This window comes from Dasypus novemcinctus, chromosome 24 (assembly GCF_030445035.2).
Source record: "Dasypus novemcinctus isolate mDasNov1 chromosome 24, mDasNov1.1.hap2, whole genome shotgun sequence".
In the NCBI taxonomy this organism is placed as follows: domain Eukaryota; kingdom Metazoa; phylum Chordata; class Mammalia; order Cingulata; family Dasypodidae; genus Dasypus; species Dasypus novemcinctus.
In genome coordinates this window covers 45,742,677-45,761,848 of record NC_080696.1, presented here as the reverse complement: position 1 = coordinate 45,761,848, position 19,172 = coordinate 45,742,677, and the positions used below count along the sequence as shown (strand labels likewise).

General features: G+C 42.0%; 1 protein-coding gene across 2 annotated transcripts in view; it reads left to right on the top strand.

Annotated features, from left to right (window-relative positions):
* The window catches only part of PTPRT (protein tyrosine phosphatase receptor type T), a 1,175,887-nt gene that overhangs the window by 1,002,366 nt on the left and 154,349 nt on the right, over positions 1-19,172 (top strand). For both annotated transcript variants that reach the window (XM_058287117.2, XM_071211722.1), the window contains exon 15: positions 6,281-6,310. In XM_058287117.2, coding sequence (XP_058143100.2) covers positions 6,281-6,310 — 30 coding nt within the window. The remainder of the gene's footprint in view (positions 1-6,280; positions 6,311-19,172) is intronic.

Genomic DNA, 19,172 nt, shown 5'->3' with positions numbered 1-19,172 from the left:
TGCTCAATTTTTTCCATTCTTTTCTCTCTCTGTTCTTCTTTCTCCTCCATCTCAGCTGTTCTTTCCTCTACAACACTGATTCTTTCTTCCATGATTTCAAATCTGCTATTGTGTTCCTCTATTGTATTTTTAATCTCATTTATTGTGTCTTTCGTTCCCATAAGCTCTGTTATTTTTCTATCCAAGATTGCAAATTTTCCTTTGTGCTCACTCAGTGTCCTCTTAATGTCTTTTATTTCATTAGCCATGCTGTCCTTCAACTCCATGATTTGATTTAGGACATTTGCATGAACTTCATTGATTAGCTGTTTCAAGTCCTGTGTCTCAGCTGGAGCTTTGATTTGTTCCTTTGCCTGGGTCATATCTTCATTTTTCTTTGTATGGCTTGTAATTTTTTGCTAATGTCTAAGCATCTGATGCTGAAGTTCAGTTTCTCTCTCTTGCCTAGGGATTTGGATTTACTGTTAAGTAACTGTGTGCTAGCACTGTTCTTTGACTCTCGGTTCAACTTGTTCTAGGTATTTAAGATTGCCCCTGTTTAACTGCTCAAACTTCAGGCCAGTTTCCAAAGGCCTTGGAGAGAGTGGCAACAAAGGAGCCTGCTTGCCTCTTTTATTATTGTTATTCATGCATTTTTATGGTCTTGCCAGCAGATGGTGCTCTTGGGAAGACCTCTCAGCTCTTACCGCAGGCACTAGGGGGGAATGCATCCAGTGCCACTCCTCTGCCTTGGTGGGCAGTGCAGAAGCAATATCCTCAGGGCTGGCCAAGCATCACAAACTTTCTCAGAGGCTGTTCTCCACCCTTAGCCTGCCACACAGTTTCTCATTCTGCCTTTACAGCAACCAGCCTGGCAGTAGGGAGGGTGTTTGAGAAGGCAAATTATCTTTAGAAACCTGCCAGTTCTCAGGGCAAACAATGTCACAGCCCCACCCAGGCTGGCAGTGCAGCAGACCAAGTCTGCTGGCCAAAATCTGAATTTGCTGTAGGCTATGTCCCACCCTCTCTCCTTCCCTCCCAGTCTGCAGGCACTGCAGTCCACAGTTGCTGCAGTCTGCAGGCTGCTATTTGCTTCATAGGTGAGGAGAAGGGCTGCCATTGCTGCCTTTGCAGCTCTACTTATGGGATTTTTCAGCCAGCTGAGACTCCTGTCCTTCATCCCTCTCTCTTTTGGCTGGTGTTTTGCCTTCCCCTGTTGTCCTGAGCCCCAGAGCAGCCCTCCAGACAGTCTCTGCCTATCCTCTAGCTATTTTTTTCTGGGGAAGAAGTGAGTCCTCCACCTCTCTAATCCTCCATCTTTTCGGAAGTCCTCTCAGACTAAATTCTAGTCCCTGCTGTGCTACTTACCAATTACGTGAACTTATGCAGGTTATGTAACCTATCCAAGACTCATTTTCCTCATCTATAAAACAGAACAACAGTGCTTCATAGGATTTTTGTGATGATTATATGAAATAGTGCATGTAACATTGACAGAAGAGGCAGAGGGTCTGGAATATTTATAGTAGTGAGTCACGCACAAGTGAACTCTCATTGTTTAGATGGTAGCTACTATCATCTGTTTCATAATTTTCTTGACTGGTTTTCCCACCAGACTTATGGGAAGGATCAGGATCTCATTTGTCTTTCTGTCTTGGCAGTACTTGGCAGAGACAGGTATATAGTAAGCTCTCAAGAAACTTTTGCTGAATTAATGATGGAAAGATAGATGAGTAGATGATGGATGGATTATTGGGTGGATGGGTGGATGAGTGGATGGATGGAAAGATAAGAGGGTGGATTTATGGGCTAGATGCATGGGTGAATTGATGGATTGTTAAGTGGAGGATGAATGGGTGGGTGGGTGTATGGATAGATGGATTGTCAGGTGGATGGATAAATGGGTGGGTGGGTTTATGATCTAGATCGATGGGCAGATGGGCAAATGGATGGTTAGATAGACAACTTAGACCTGTTTAAATGGTATGGAACAAAGAGAAGCTGTGCCTGAAGTCAGTCTTGTTGGCCAGCTGAAAAAAGGTTCCACAGTATGTGATTTATTAAGTTTAGGTTGGTTGTTTTTTTGTAAGCACAGCTGTCTTTCTGCTCAAGATTTTTGGTCCCAGGCAATCTGTTACTTGCAATATCACTGTATCCTTGTAAATTTAGACCTTCAGTAAATCTTTTTCAAGGCTTACAGGAAACATACAAGTATACTGGGTGCTTCGGTCACAGAGTAAAGAACTGTGATCCTTGCCCTGGAAGACTGCAATTTAATTGGGAAAAACTACTCAATTAATTGAAGTTTATTAGTTACTATCTTTCTGGAGTTTCCCTGAAGCTGGGTCAGGGATGGCACTGGCTTTTGCTCATATCCAAGATAACTTACAAAAACTACTTGAAAGAGGAAGTCTGTGGTCTGAAGATGAAGAAGGAGGTGTATTAGCATTAGGAGGGGCACATGCAGAGGTGAATCCTGAAGGTTGAAAGCAGAAGAGGAAAGGGTCAGGGATGTTCATGTAGCCTAGAGACCAAGAAGAGTAGGTGGCTTCCAACAGTAAAGAGGCCATTGGCTCAGGATGGATGCATTGCAAGTGGTCCAAGGACACACAAAACCTTTGACCTAGGAAAGAGTCACCTTTTAGAGTCTCATATTCCTCAACTAAAAATGAGAAAAAGAAGAATACCTACTTCACAGGGTTGTGGGGCAGATTCAGAGAAAACAAGATACATGTGTTTTCTCCCTTCCTCGAAAGCAACACAGGATAGTGGTCAAGAGCATGAACTTTAGAGCCATGTTGCTTGGGTTCAAATCCAGTTACTAGCTATATGATCTTAGGGAAATTACTTAACCTCTCTGGCCTCACTTTCCTCATCTGTAAATTAAGGGCAATAATAATATCTATCTGTTAGGGAAATTATGGGGGAATACATGAATTAATACATGTTAAGAACTGGGAACAATGCCTGGTGCATAGTAAGTGCTACATAAGGATTTGTTCTTATAATAAGGGTTTTTTATTGTTTTACTACTTTTGATATCCTAAAGAGTCAAACAGTTTATTCCTGGTGACCAGAATGAGAAGAAGCAAGCCCTACTCCCAAATGGGCAGAGTGGATAAAGTGGGTATAGAAACCATACTTTTTTGAGCCCAGGTGCTTGGATTAATACAATCTAATATTAACTTAGATTAACATACTTCACATAGATACTTTGCATATTATATATATAATCCATATATATTTTAGATTCATATAATCTGTTATTAATGCCCACAATGACTCTTAGGAATAGGTAATTATTTTCCCAAACTCGACATGGAGAAACCGAGACTCAGAGATGTTTAGTAACTTATTCAGCTTAGGTGGTGTAGAAGTTTAATATTGTTTATGAATTCCAAAAATAGATATCGGATTATGTTTGTAAACTGATCTGTTACTCTGGGCATATTAGATTGTATTGGATTCAGAGGTTTTCACTTTTACTTAATTAAATAATGATTAAGGCTTTGACTGGGCCACATTAGTAGGACATTGAGTCCCCACCTCCTTGGTGGGCAGGGACTCACAGAGGACATGGCAGAGGAGAAAGTTGGAGTTTTTTATATTGGAGCCCCAGGAAGTAAACACACAGAGAATCAGATACCTGAGGAAGAAGAGAAGGCTCCATGAGACATGGCAGAGGCCCTGGGAGCAGAAACGAGGCAATCACCTGAGAGTTTATAGCTGGCTTTGTGAAGCGAGCTGAACAGCTGAACCCGGAGAGAAATGAGACTTATCCCAGCCTTCAGCTGATATTGGAAGAAGCTGGGACCATGGAGCCTTAAGGGGAAGAGGAAGCCTGAACCCTTGTAGATATCGGCAGCCATCTTACTCCAACATGTGGCAACAGACTTTGGTGAGGGAACTTTATGGCCTGGTAACTCTAAGCTTCTACCCCAAATAAATACCCTTTATAAAAGCCAACAGATTTCTGATATTTTGCATCAGCACCCCTTTGGCTGACTAGTACAAGCGGTTAGTAAGTGGTGGTGCTGGGATGCTAAGGCTCATTGTATTTCCACTCCTCAAAGCTATGTGAGCTGGCAGTCATCTATGCCATCCACCTTGATGCATGTATTAGAGGGAGGGACTGACTTTCCCAAGATGTCCCACTGATCAAGTAGAAGAGCTGGGATTTAAAAACTGGCCTCTTAGTTCTCAGCCTAGTTTCCTTAGGTATATGGAGAACACAGGTATCTGTAAGTCTTAATCAAATGGATCCTGAGCTTCTGCTCCTGAGGAATCACATTTCCAGGCACTGGACTACAGGGTCATCATTGAAGAAGAAGAACGATCTCCTAACATTGCCTTCCTATATGAAGGGGATTTGATGGTTTGCTATGGGCTCTTTCAATTTCCACCCATCACAGTTCCAATTTCTTTGTCCTCTTTCATCATCTAGGGTTACTGTTCATTTGGTCCAGGATATTGAATGGCCAGATCTTGCTGCACTGTGGCTCAGTTTCCCTAGCACTGGGCTTCTTGTTTCTCAAGTCACTTTTCCTCTGGATCAGAATTCTGCCAGTAAATGAGAGAAAGCCTAGAGATGACACTGCTTTGAGGGTTTGGGCCACTTCCTACTTGAGAAGGGGAAATTTTGGACTGAGGATGTGTTCCCACCTCTGGTGATAGAAAAACTGTATCTTTCTGTGCCAAGAAAACTGAATGATGGTTCCAATTAACCAAATAATTCAAGAGGGAAAGAAACTATTCTTGCCTACTTAGATGGATATTTGGGGACCTGAATTACTCAGCAATTTTTCTCAATCCACAAGTGAATTGCTTATTGTCAGTAAAGGTAAATCTGATATGAAATAAAAGCATTCCTATTTATTTTCCTATAAAATAAGAGAAGTTATAACAAAGGAAGTGCTATGGACTTATTTGAGTTTTTTATTGCTCAGAAGCCAAGATACAGAAGGGACATTAGGAAGAGATTGATGGCAATGATTTTTCAAGCTTTCTTTTGGACAGTGAAATTCTTTGTCGTAGGAAATCATAAAAGAAACTCCAATTTTTAAAATAGATAAAAATGGAAAAGCTATGTCTGCAGTGGAGCGTGGGGACCAGCAACCCCACCTGTTTTCTTCCCCCTCCCCCATTACAACAGGACTATTCTGCAGCCTCACAGCTCCTGGGAACACAGTTTGAAAGCTACTACTCTAATTCAACCCAGTAAGGAACAGATGAGGAAACAGATACAAAGTTTATTAGAGTTAGAGTTTGTTCAAATTGAAGGTTAGAACTCCTCCCTCTCAGGGCATTGCTCTTTCATGATGATGTTTCAATTTTGTTCTTGTTATCTACGGCTGTGTAAGAAAAAAACTGAGTGGCTTAAAAGAAAAGCGGTTATTTATTTTGCTCATCAATCTGCCATTTGGACAGGGCTTGAAAGGAATGACTTCTGTCTGCTCTACATTATCAGGGATCTCAGCTGGGATGACTTGAATAGCTGGGCCTGGAATGGCTGGACATCACTTTCTCTTAAGATGGTTTCAGGGACTCTCCATGTGGTCTCTCCAGCATGACAGCCTCATGACAGTTGGACATTTTACTTGGAAGTTCCAGCTTCCAAGAGAGATTGTGCCAAAAGATCCAAGCAGAGCATTTCTTCTTGACCTAACTTTGAAAGATCCAGAACTTAGCCACATTGGATTGGTCACACAGGGCCAGTCCCGATTCAGTTTAGGATGGCACTATACATGGGTCCAAACCCTGGGAAGTGTGGATCATTGGGGGAGGGGGAGAATCTTAGAAGCTGACTACACAATTTCTATGCACTTGGCCTGACCTGACTGGAACAGATTCTAATATGATTTGATCTGAAATAGCAAACATAGAGTCATTATGTTTTTCCTTGATCATAAGAGCACTGGCAGGTAGAAAAGTGGTAGACTAGTTCAAGGAGGCCAAATAAGCTGGTCCAAATCCAAAAAGTCATAATTAGAAGGAATCTAGTTTTACTTGACCATAAGGAAGAACTTTCAAACAACTAAAACAGCCAACCTATGTCTAGACTGACTGCCTCTGTGTGAGGTAGTGAGTTTGCACATCACATTTCTTCTACCACTAAAACTGTCTGATTCTCAGTAAAGATGTTTAGTACAGAAACTTGCATCTCCTTTAGCTTAGAGGTGCTAAAATACTATGTGCATTTCTAAGAATCAAGATTTCATATAAATCTAATTCTTGTTTGTTTGTCTTTTCTTTTCCCCCCTTTTTGGACATTTCCTTCATCTGACTGCCCATCAATATATAGAAGAAATGCTTATTCCTACTCCTATTACTTGTAAGTATCGAGCTGGGGTTAACTTTGCTTCGTACCCTGTAAGGGAACCTGTAGCATGCATTTCCTGCACCAACCAAGTGTATGTTGGTTTCTCATATCCACTTCTGTCTACATCATCTGTAGCCCTACAGTTTTTATTTTGTGTACATGGTTTCATTTTGAAATGCACTGTCATTGTTCATATCTGTTATGTTTCTGCCATCTTGAATTTTTTTACTATTTTTGGAGACATGAAGGACTATTTCTCCTTTGTGAGAATAATCTTCTAGTTAGGAATTCCCCAATTCCAGTAAGAGGTGGGCCCAATCCTCCTTCTGTACTTGCATACATACAATGGAATCACTGAGTTCAACAACTTCTGAGTCTGTTTTTCATCTCCTTGGGGAACTGGAAGTCCTGGAGACTTAAAGGAATTCATTGGCTGTTTCCATTCTTGCAGAAAGTCTACAAGGAATCATGACTTTAACTAGAACCAACTTCACAGTTGATGGAAACATCCCAATTCTTTGCTTTGAGCTGGAATCATCTCAGTTTGGTGTTCAACATTAGTTATCTCATGCTATCAGTGCATTTTGTTGGGAGTTATATATGGCTGATTGTCTATCCATTTTTTTTCACTTACCAAATAAACGTAGTTATTCTTTTCACTATTAAACCAGATATTTTCAAAACTTCAGGATAAAGAAAAAATTCTCCATAAAATATACTTCATGATTTTAAAAATTAGAAAAACCACATAGTGAGTCCCACATTTTTAATATACATTTTCCAAGTTTGGAAATAAAGCTACAGAGAGATTATGTAGACTCAACACACCCCAATTAGCAAAAGAGTGGGATTAAAACTTAGAACTCCTGACCTCTTATAAAGTACTGCCCACCACTCCATGTCTTCTCCCACTCTGACAAACCTAGGCTCTTTGGAGAAGCCATGCCCGTCAGTGATCATCATCTTCTAAAGACTTCACAGATGAAGATGGAGCCAGCAAGAGGCTTCCCCATACCCTTTGCTCAGCTCTTGGTTCCATAGGTCTATAGATCCAAGCAATGAGAAGAGAATATTCTAGAACCATCCCATTCATATTACATAGAAATCAGTAGACTCCCACGAAGAATGCTGGGAGTACTAGAGAACATGCTTTATTTGTTTATTCATTCATTCATTTGACAAACATGCATTGAACATGCACATTGTGTTCCAGACACTGTGGATGGAGAGAAACTAGAACCTTGAACCCAGCCCTCATGGTTCTCAAGCCTGTCTGAGAGTCTAGCATAAAATAAAAAAATTGAAATATCAGCAGGGAAGTACCTATACTTTCTGTGGTATATGAGCATGTACGTGAGTGACTAACTTTTTAATGGAGCAAGGGATAGTTGTCAGCATATTTAGAAATGGCTTGACTCAACGCCGGAGAAATACAAATTCTGACCAGAGGGAATAACTTCTGCCAAGGCATGAAGGAATGGAGCAATATGTGTTTTGGGTTAGGCCTACCAGGAGGTCTTACAGCATCAATGTTCCACAGTAGGTGTGATCATGCTGTGGAGAAGACAGGACCTGGAAGGGAGAAAGCCTCAGCTGGAGTACCAGCTCTGCTGCCTACATGCCAGGTGATCTTCAGCAAATGATTTAACCATCTAGAATACCACTTTTAGTTCTCTGGCTGCAGTCCCCACACCACAGGACAAGGAGGCCTGAAGCCAAGGGAGTGTGCATTCTCCTTGTAGATCCAGTTCTCGAGCCCCAGGACCTGTCATTCCCTGCTTAAACAGTGCCAAGCCTGCAGGAAAGCCTCTATGTCTTGGGTATGGCTGAGGGTCAGCTGTTTGCAGAAAGGTAGATGGAGCTTGGACATAAAGGCTGGTTGTGCACACATATGTGCTAGGCCTTGTGTGCAGTATAGAGCTGAGAGTGGGAAATAAGGGAGGCAGGCCATGGACCAGGGTCCTCCATTGTAAAATAGAGGGAACACCTGTTGGGTCCACCCTACATGGAGATAGTGACCAAAGGAGCCTTGAACAGTGAAGAAGAGATGTTCGACCAAGGGAGACTCCAGGATTGTTAGAGACCTGGCAGCCTTTGTAGCAGCATCAGGAGTCCATGGGATGGAAAATGAAAGTGGAGAGGCCACAGTCCCAGGGCATGCTAGATTGTATGGTCACTAGGACTGCCTCCTGGCCATAGGCACTAATCGTTGCAGGGCTTCTGCAGGCATGGCAAATCTCTAGAACCATTCTGATCCAACTCTACAAACCAAGACCAACTAGCCTTCATTCTTTCATTCATCAATGCCAACTGAATATTTCTCTGTGCCTAGCATTATGCCAGACCCTAGATATAGAGCAGCAAACCAGCCATCATAGCTCTTATGAAGCTTACATTCTAATCAGGCAACCAGGCCATAATCAAGTGAACAAGGTAACAAGGTAATTACAGATTGTGACACCAGCCATGAAGAAAACATAAGGAGTAATGACACCTTCCATGAAAAAACATAACGAGTAATGACTTGGGAGCTCCCAAAGGGCACAAGGATGTGCTGCAATGGCCATCACATCCTCTGGGTACCTCACACCCTTGATCTGTTAGCCAGTTTACACGACTGGCTTTGAATAGCCACTTTATACCAAGCACTCTGCCAGGCACTGGAAAAATCAAAGGTGAACAGTGAGGGAACTAGAATGTGCAAACACATGTAGACCAAGGCACAAAAGTAAACAAGGGCCTTTCAATTGGTTCAGACTTGGAGTTCTAGGTCACAGGTCCTCAGGGTATAAAACTCATGCTGGCAGGGAGATGCAAAACATCCAGCTGGGGCATGGGGTTTTTATAATAATACTCATAGTTTTATATTCAACACACCCCAAGCACCTGTGGGTGCTATAATTTGTATATCACCGTAGGGGAATATTCTGTGAATTTCTGCCTTGTATAGAGAAGATTGAGGTGGTTAGATTTTTCTCTTGAGCCATACCCCCTATTACCAGACTCCACCAAGCTCCTAGGATAGGATATGAACCATCTCCTAGAGTCCTAGAGTTAAGAGGACTGAAAAGATAAGGTGGGTGAAACCACTGGACAGGAGGGGTACTACCGTAGCATGCCAAGTGCTTTGAACACACATTAATTCACTGAGTCCTTTTAACAGTCTATTCTGGTAGGTACCGCACTGACCCTTTTTAATGAGAAGGAAATGAGCACAGAGAAGATAAGTCATTCTCCCAAGGCCACCCAGCTGTGGATGGGAGGGAGAATGAATTATCTTGGAAATAGAGACCTCTGGGGGAGATACAGCTTATAGCAAAGAGGATAAGTATGGCTCTGGATATGATGAACTGGGTATCCCAAGCCAAAATGTTTCCATGGGAACTTGGAGATGCTGAAGTAGAGTTTGGGAGGGAAAAGGGTGCTTGAAGTCTTCCTCTAAGAGGTGGCAGATGAGAACATGGAGTGAATAAAATCAGATCTAGGGAAAGAACAGAAGGAGAACAGAGAGGGGTAAGGCCTGAGGCCTGGACATGGACCGTGGTTAAAGTCTCAGAGGAGAGGAACTGGCAAGCAGAGAGGAAGGAGGAGAACCGTGAGACCCAAGGGGTGAAGGTCAATGCAGGAGGAGGAGTTGGTTGGCAATAAAAGAGGCTAAGGGGGATACATAGAGGGAGAGGACTTGAGCCAGACCCTGGCCTCCAGCCATCAGAAGTCACATGTCCAGGTCATGGGATCTGGGGCGAAAGCAAGCCTGCATCAGGGCCACAAGGAAGGGCACCCCTTTTTAACCACTGGGCTCTCTATAAAGTCAGAGGAGAAACATGAGATTGGCCACTTGAAGGGTCAGAAAGTCCTGGGCTCTTGTATAGGTAAAGAGGAAAAACCAGTGTAGAAGGCAGAGTCTGAACATGGCGGGGTGGGGTGCCCATGGCAAGGAAGCTCTGGAAGCCTGGCAGTTGTCTGAGAGGGAAGGAGGGCAGGGCTGGTGAGACCTTAGCATTGAGAGGGATATGGAGATATGGAAAGAGTGCTCTCTTTGCCTCCAAACTGGGAACTCCACTCCCCTAGGTACAGACCCTGAGTGGGTGCCTTAAGCCCTTGCAACAGAAAGTGCCATTCACGGACCAGCACTTTGCCTGGGAACCTGTTGGAAACTTGATGCATTTCAGTCTTCACCCCAGACTTTCTGAATCAGAATCTGTGCTTTAACAAGATCCCCAGGGAATGTATATGCACGCTGGCATTTGAGAAGCACTGTGCCAGGGGTGGGTCAAGGTTCTGGGATGTAGAAATTAGGCCAACAGGCAAAATCCCCTGCCTTTGTGGATGTTTTCAGTGGGGGAGATAGAAGATAAATAAGATAGATAAGAAAAAGAAGTAGTATGTTATGTAATTGTAAAAGCTAAGGCAAGTAAATAAATAAGGGAAAGAGGTTGTAACTGAGGATAGGGGAAGAGCAGAGGAGATTTTTCTCCAAATCAAAGAGATTCTCAAGGACTCTCTCACACTGAAAGGTCCCATATCCAAAGCCAGGATTTCTGGAAAGGACCAAATAGTAAATATGTTTGGCTTTGCAGACCATATGCATCCACTCAGCTCTGTTCCTGTAACACAAATGCCCCCAGACAGCATGGAAACAAATGAGCAGAGCTGTGTTTCAATAAGACAACTAAACTTTATTTAAAAATCAGGCAGTGAGCCGTAGTTGGTCGGGGGGCTACAGTTTGTGGATCCCTACCCTAGAGGATGGCATTCAAGATTAGTCCTGCTTTACTGAGCTCCTACTAGGTGCAGCGTTCTGTGCTTAGTTTCAGGATGCCTCAAAGATGAAGGAGGCATATCCTGTACTTGCCCACAAGGGGGCGGAAGTTGAAAGGCGTTATTACCATTTGGTACCTACTACGTACCAGGCACGTGGAATGCTTGTAAGAGGTCGTTGTGTTGATTTCACTCAGTTGCTGAGAGTGTTGTTGAGACGTTTCTACATCCCACAGCCTGGAAGCATCAGGGCTGGGGTTTGAACCCAGTACCATCTGACTCACAAGCCATACTCATTCTTCCCATCAAACCTTGTTCCTCAGGGGATGGAGGACCTCCTGTCTGGATTATGTACTTGGAAAGCTCTGAGCCAGGTTTTTGGAGAGTCTGGGTGCAAGTCCAAGTCTGTCTGTCTTTACATCCTCAATTCTGGGCATAGACACTGGTGTCTTGCTTGGCACAAGGAGTGGTAACTATTTCCTGCTTCCAAGGAAGTATTTGGGGCAATTCTATCTTTGCTGTTCTGGGAACTGGCCAGAGAACAGAGGGAAGTCAAAGCTGAGGGCACTGGGCTGCCACACCAGCGGTAGCTCAGGGGTTAGAGCAAGGGGTGACCAAAAAAGTGCTAATGGCCAGGATAACTAATGGCCCAGTAGAAGATCTGCAGAGACCCAGGGGACACAGGAGAGTTTGGAGTGGGGACCTTCATCTCTTGTCAGGCTACACAACAAATAAGAAAAATGTGGGGTTTGGTATCTAGCCTAGATCACAATATTAAGTTTGCCTTTCCTGTCAGATTGTCCTGGCCTGGAACAATCATGGAACCACTCTGAGCCTCAGTTTTTTCATCTGTGAAACGGTGACAGCAGTGACTTCCCAGCATTGTCATGAGAGAGAATGAGAGAATATAAATGCAGAGTGGCCAGTGCAGAGTAAATACTAATAGCAGCTATTATTCCTCCCACTCTGTGCTGACAGAATTGCTTCACAAGAATTTCTTTTATCTTTTCTATAAAAAAGCAGCACCCAACAACTTCAGTGCCTGCTTAAAATAAAATAGTGAGAGCTGGCCTGTGTTCCAGGTTCATTCGCCTCAGTGTGTGTGATGGGCATCGCAACTGCTTCAAAGAGAAGTGTGTTAATGTTACAGTTCTTGATAAAGCACTAGGATGTATACCAAGGGTTCTGGCCAGAAAGAGCATTTTACCTGCTTCACTGAACTCTGGACAAATGCCTTGTGCAAATGTCCCAGAGACAGAAAACAGACCTGAACTAGTCCCTTTCTGCAAATATTCCATAGGACTCTGGGCTTTCCCCATAACCTTCCCTCTCTCTCCATTTCAGCATGTTCAAATCCTATTCCCATTCTCCAAGGTCCAGCTCAAACACTGCCTCCTACAAGAAGTCTTCCCTGATTCCCTCCACCTGCATAGATGGCGCCTCTCTCTGAACTCTCAATGCAGCTTCATGAGTAGGGGTGCATATGCCTTAAAGATGTTTCTTGTTCATTGCATTTGTTCCCTTTGATGTCCCAAACACACACAGGGAATCCCTGGCAAATATACATGGAATGAATTAAACAAGATGAAATTAAAATACTCTGAAAACACAGCTGAAGTCAATAGGGAAATTATCTGTCTTTAAAAAGAAAAATAAAACATCCATTTTTAGAATAATCCCAGGCTTATACCTTCCTTGCTTCTAAGAATTTAAGGCAAATATTTCTCCTGTTATAACATCTGTTGTGACCTTGGACAAGCCACTTAACTTTTTTGAGTCACACTTTCATGATACACAAAACAGAGATTTAAAAATGAATATCTCAGAGGTCTTGCAAGTATTCAATGAGATAATCTTTGTAAGATGCCTAGCACATAGTAGGTCCTCAGTCAAAATAAAAGGCTGCCTCTTTTCCCCAGATGCATACAAGCCATTTCCTATCACTAGCTTTTGCAAGTCAGATATTGTTACCTCAAAACATTTAAAGAGGAAATAAAATTATATCGAGATACGCAAAAAGCATTTATGTAATTCATCAGCCTCTTCAAATAAAAATGGGGGAAGTGAATGTAGCTCAAGCAGTTGAGTGCCTGCTTCCCACAGGGAAGGTCCAAGGTTTCATTCTCCATGCCTCCTAAACAAAAACAAAAATCAAGCAAACAAATGAAAATCCAACTTAGGAGAGCCAAAGTGGCTTAGAGGTTGAGCAGTGTCTTCCCACATATGAGGTCCCAGGTTCAATCCCTGCCCCCAGTAGCTCGAAAATACATACATACATACATACATACATACATACATACTTAAGTTTTAAAAAAATGGAATAGGAGGAAGCCACTTAAAGATGATAAATATCAATTACCAAGAGTTGAGAACAAACATCATGTTGACAGGTAAAAATCAAAGGCATTACCATAAAGGGAAACCAGAGATGGCCACCATCACTGCTGTTATTCAGTGAAGGGGACAACCTTCATGAGAATTCTGATTCCTGGGCCCACCCCTGCCCCTGATCTGCTCAGTCTCATTGAAAGTGTGGCCTGGGAAATTTTTAACAAGTATCTCAGATTATTATGCCTGCTGACTTTGAGAACTGCTCTCCTGACATCCTTATATCCCCCAATGTAAATGTCCCATTTTCAATGTTGCACCCTTGCACCTGTATGCCCTCTTTCTGGAATGCCATCCACACACCCTCTCTTCTGTAAATGCCCACTATCTCTCAAAAGGGAACACTGTTGTTCTCTCACTTATGTGGCCCTCCCCGGCACTTCCAGACCATAGCCACAGTATTGCATTCATAACTTTGTTCTTGCATTCATCTTCCATTCACTCACTCGTTCATGAACCCTTCTCAGGTTATATTTCCCGTGGTGTATTTGTACCTCTATCCTCATAGACAAGGCATGGGTATTACTCTTCTTTCATTTCCCAATGTCTAGCTCAGTGTCTAGACAAATCAGTCATCATAATAGCAGGTTATTAGATGAATGAACACATGCCAGTGGGTATATGTTTGAGGTTGATACCCCCAAACTTTGGTTTATTTTCCATTGAGTTATATTATTTCATTCTATAGAGGATAGTTAATATTCTTTTTCATTTACTTTGGCATATGGTGATGATGGGGGTTTCAGATCACCTATTTTGTACAGTTTTATATTCGTTTTAGGCTTAGAATGTATTTGTACTTGCAGGTCACAATTATAAATGCATAAAATTAATGAATGCTGTCATGGCAAGACAGATATAAATGCCCTGGGCTAGAACACCATGTGTACAGATAGATTTGGTTAGGGACTGCAACTAAATGGCTGCTTTATTGTTTTACTCCATTGGATTAGAGTCTAAACATATCAGTCATGAATACCAAACAGAGCAAGTCTGTATTTTATAGGCTTGTCACCTTAATCAAGGAAAATACAAATGAGTGTTTCCCCTCCAAAGGTGGGAAAAGATGTTTATCCTTAGGTTTTAAGGATCTCCCCAAGCAGATATTAGTGATCCCTTGAGGCTTAGAAAGTTCTGTCTGTGGTTCTAGATATTTCTACCCTGTAAGCACATCTGTGCTTTGGAAAGCAGGTGAGAGAATGTGGAAGATTATCTGCTGAAAGAGAGGATTGACCTACTCAAATGTGGGGGCACTGTGATGTGCTATCCAGATCCCCCTTCAGAAATGGAATTTCTGCTGGCAGACTATGCTCAGGTGACTGCCCCCTTCAGAGATTGCTCAGCTGAAGAGTGCTTCCCAGGACCACTCGCAGAGCAGCCCACATCTAGTGGTTGATTGATGCAGGGATATAAAAGTCATCCCAGCTTCAGAGCCTTGGGGTCAGCTGAGGCCATTGCTGGGACTGCATTGTGGCTCAGCTTCCCTTTTTCTCTCCTTTCCTACCCTCCCCTTTAGCAGGAGATGTATTAGGCTCCTCCTAAGAGGATGTCAATCTCCTTCTTAGAGTTTGATTCTTAGGGGACCCAACCCATGACATCCCAATTGGTTTTTCTTTATTTTGGCCACTGGAGACAAGGGGGTTTGTTGTGTATACCTTCCATGAACATACATGCTCAATTTCCTATGGACACCTTTTATACCAATTAATTGGGGATGATTACTTTGTTCCCTGCTGATGATAAGTAAACTTTAAAAAGTCCTTTCTTGGGTAAACATTGATTCACAGGCACTGGCTGCTCACCTGTGCCTCTGCTGCATACTAGGGCTGCTGGGATCTACACACATAGCTCCTGTCTAGGGAGCTCAAGGCAGAACACGGAAAAAGCCAAGTAAGGCTCTTGCTGAACCAACCAGAGGAAAAAAACCAGGGTCCAAGATGGGAAGCACCCAGCTACAGTGCCCCTTAACCGTGTGTCTCCATGGAAGGGCATGGGTTTACTTCTGAAAGCACCACCTTCAACAAGCATCCTAAAGTGAGAATGACTTACAGCTAGTGCTATAGCAAAGATCAAATCCAGAGATGCACAAACTGGAAAATGCCTTTCTAAGTGTTTCAGCATAGTGTTTTAATGGAAGGAAGTACTTCAGTTAAGTCCTGCCATACTGCTCCTGCTGATAATGATTGCATCTTGTTTGTATACAGAACTTTATCTCTTCTAAAGTGCTTTCCCACTTATTACCTAGTTATCTGGTTAGGCTTGAAGGTGTTTAGCAAGAGATCATTAGATAGATGTCTGTGCTGTGCAGGAAAGGACTCTCGGCACCCTGGCTCCATAGTTTTAGATGAGTCACCCCCAACTCAACTTCAGTTTCTCATCTGTAAAATGGAAGTAATAACACCTGTATTTTAGAACAGCTGTGATGCTTAAATGGTGTATTCTTTTATTCATAAGCACTTACTGAGCAATCTCTTTATACCAAGCACTGAGCTAGATGACAAGGTTGCAAGAATTTAGAAGAAATACCCTTTAAGATTCTTAGGGACCGTCACAGCTTAAAGGGGGACATGGCGTTGTTAACAAATAGCTCTAAAATAATGTTATGATGGCATGAAAGGAGCAGTGAGGAAATGATAAAGGAATGAAGCCACTGATAACTGCTTTGAGAAAATGTAAGATTAGGTTTAAAGGTTGTTATACAGTGTTTGGTATAAGGTAGATAGAAATTGTTTCCTTAAAGAAAGGACACTTGAAATGCTACATATACACACACATATACATATACATGCACATGCATAATATATTTATATTATATATTTATAATTTATTATTATAGTATATTCATAACTATATACGTGGCATGCTAGGAAAATAACTTAGAAAAGGAAAAAAGAAGAAAGGAATGAAGTAAGAAGGGGGAAAAAAGGGGCATGAAGGAGTTTGAATCCCAGTTCCATTACTTAGCAGCTATGAATGCTAAGCTTCCTGTGTTTCATTTTTTTTCTCATCTGTAAAATGGAGATAGTAGTGCTCACTTCATGGGATTGTCTTAAGAAATTAAATAATATATAATGTGCCAGAAAATTGTTCTCATTCATTAAATGGTAGAGCTGAGCCAGAACATACCAGTGGTTGGGAGTATCAGAGGAAGTGAGAGAGATGGTAACCACCAGACATCAGTAAAATGTACGGAGAAATCGGTCAAATAGAATGATGTAGGGTCAATACAGATGGTAATTCTACAAATTTTACAAATTTTCCCCTGTGAGCAATTGGATAGATAGAGGGGAAACCTCTACTCCTGGCACCCATTCCTGCTGATATGAATGAGTACGATCAGAGTCAATTAGTGATTCTGACCAAAACCACAAAGTGGACAATGCCACTTTCACACGTTACTTTGTAGACCTGGGAGCGGAAAGGGCTGGGATTGAAGGTCAGACGGCTCCCACGGCTATTTCTAAATAATAGGAGTAAGCGGCAGGCTTGTCTGTTGTGGCTGCCAAAACTAGCCTTAAAAGAGGCATGGTGCCCAGAAGGTGGAAGGCGTCACGCTTCTGGACAGTCCCACTGGGAATGTCTCTTCCTGGGAGCAGAGCTCAGAGGAGTGAGTGTTGATCTGGGAAGGCAGCCAAGTAGGGGAGGGATTGCAAGCCACAGCCTGTAAAGAAAAGTTGGAAAACAGATTTAATGGATCTTGGGTGGTGTCTAGATATATTAAAGCTTCCCAGGTTATTCTAATCTAAAGCCATAGTTGAGAACCACCCATCTGGGAGAGTTTGAAAATTCCAGGTCACTGAATAGACATTTGGAAAAGTGATATGAAAGCTTAGTCTTGCCATTTAACCCAGGACCTCAGTTGAGAATTGGGCCTCATGGGATGATCAGGTACACATGACTTTGATTATGATGATGGAACTTGAGTTTGAAGGGCAGAAGTCCATAGAAAACAGAATGCCAAAAGTTTGCTAGTTGAGGGAATCCCTTCCTTCTTTGGACATTGACGTAATCCTTACGCTATTCAAAAATGTGTAGAGGCCATTTAATGAATGGCAAAAAAAAACACATGTTAAATTGTATTTAACTTCTTACATTATTCCTCATAGTGGTGAGGAATAAAGACTCCATGGCCATGAACAATCTCCTGAGAAATGTTTGTTCAGATGCATTCTCTCAGGGAAACCTCCAGGAGTCCAATACCTCTGCCTATGAAACCTCCTTTTTATGGGTATAAAAGAACATTGACCAGTTTTCATATAGCAATGGAGCTGAGCTGATTTCCAGAGCAATTTTTTATTCCTGTGGCTTTAAACCACTCTGCAGAACATTCTACAGAGGGTGGGAATGAGTGTATATTACAACCACCCATATTTTTTAAGTAGAGGAATTGAAAGATTAGTGTGGTCAACACTTTTTATTGGGAGACTTGATTTTTGTAAAGAGTGAAAATATGGCTTTTTTAAGGTTATAAACCTTAAGATTAAAGAAGGATTGTTTTGTCTTGGAAAACATTTTAGCAACAATGTACTTTTTTTAGGAAAATGGAGAAAAGCTTAGAGAGTACTTATACTTTGTTTTCTCTTTCCTTCCTCCCATCATTTATGATTTGGCTATCTACTGACTAGGTGAGAAATTTAAATGAAAAATCTAAGCTCAGATCTGGTTGGTATGGGGTGTCAAACTCTTTTTTTTTTTTTTCTTACCTTGTTTTATACAGCAAACGAACCACAAAAGTATGGGATCTGTCCTCCCAGGAGATGAATGGTTGATCCAAAGTAAAGTGTATGCATCAACTTATCACTGTGCAGGTTTTCTAGCCAGCTAGGCTGGGGACAAGTTCCTCAATAAATTTTACTTCCGTAATCTCATCTGCCATTACTTGAGGGCACTGAACAGCACTTACTGACCTACCTGTGCATGGGGAGGAAAATTACACCCAATTCCAAGAAGCAGTATTGTAGCAAAAAGAGCATGGTTTGGATTTGTACTTTGTCACTTTCTAAAACATTCTCTGAGCCTCTGTTTCCTCATCTATAAATTAGGGACAGTAATACCAAATTGGGAAGATTGCTGAAGAGATTTAGCAGGATAACATAACGCATATATGACAGCTGGTTCTATGTCCAGCACATAGTAGGTGCTCAGTACATTGTCATTATTTTTATATTTTATGTTTTATATTATGTCTGTGTTTTTCAGTTTACAAAATATTTTCATATATTTTGTCTCACAAAATCTCCAAGATATTCCAATGAGGGAGTACCATTTTAAAAGGCATGGCAAATTGACCAGAGTTACAGACATGAAAGAAATCCATGGAGTAGAAAGCAGACAATCACTGGTGCCACAAATTTGGGTGTGGCAAGAATTCTGGAAGGGTCTACCTTACGATGCAGCAGAACTGACCAGGACTCTGGCCTCTGCCCCAGGGAGGGCTGTTTTATGGTTCTAACTGAGACCAGGTAGAGTATGCGATGAATGGGATTCAAAGCTGGTCCTTACCTGAAAGTTTTATAACCACTGCCCCAAATTATAACAGGAAAACCTATACCAACCATTCTTTTCCTTTCAGTACACTTACTGTATAAATGAGGCAAGGAAAAAAAAGGAGCAGATCATTCATCTTTTTATAATTGGTATGAAATGTATAATCTGCATTGAAGAAAGAAGGTCAAGATTTTAGAGAGAATAGATTGTTTTTGTTATTGTTTTGTAAATAGGCCTC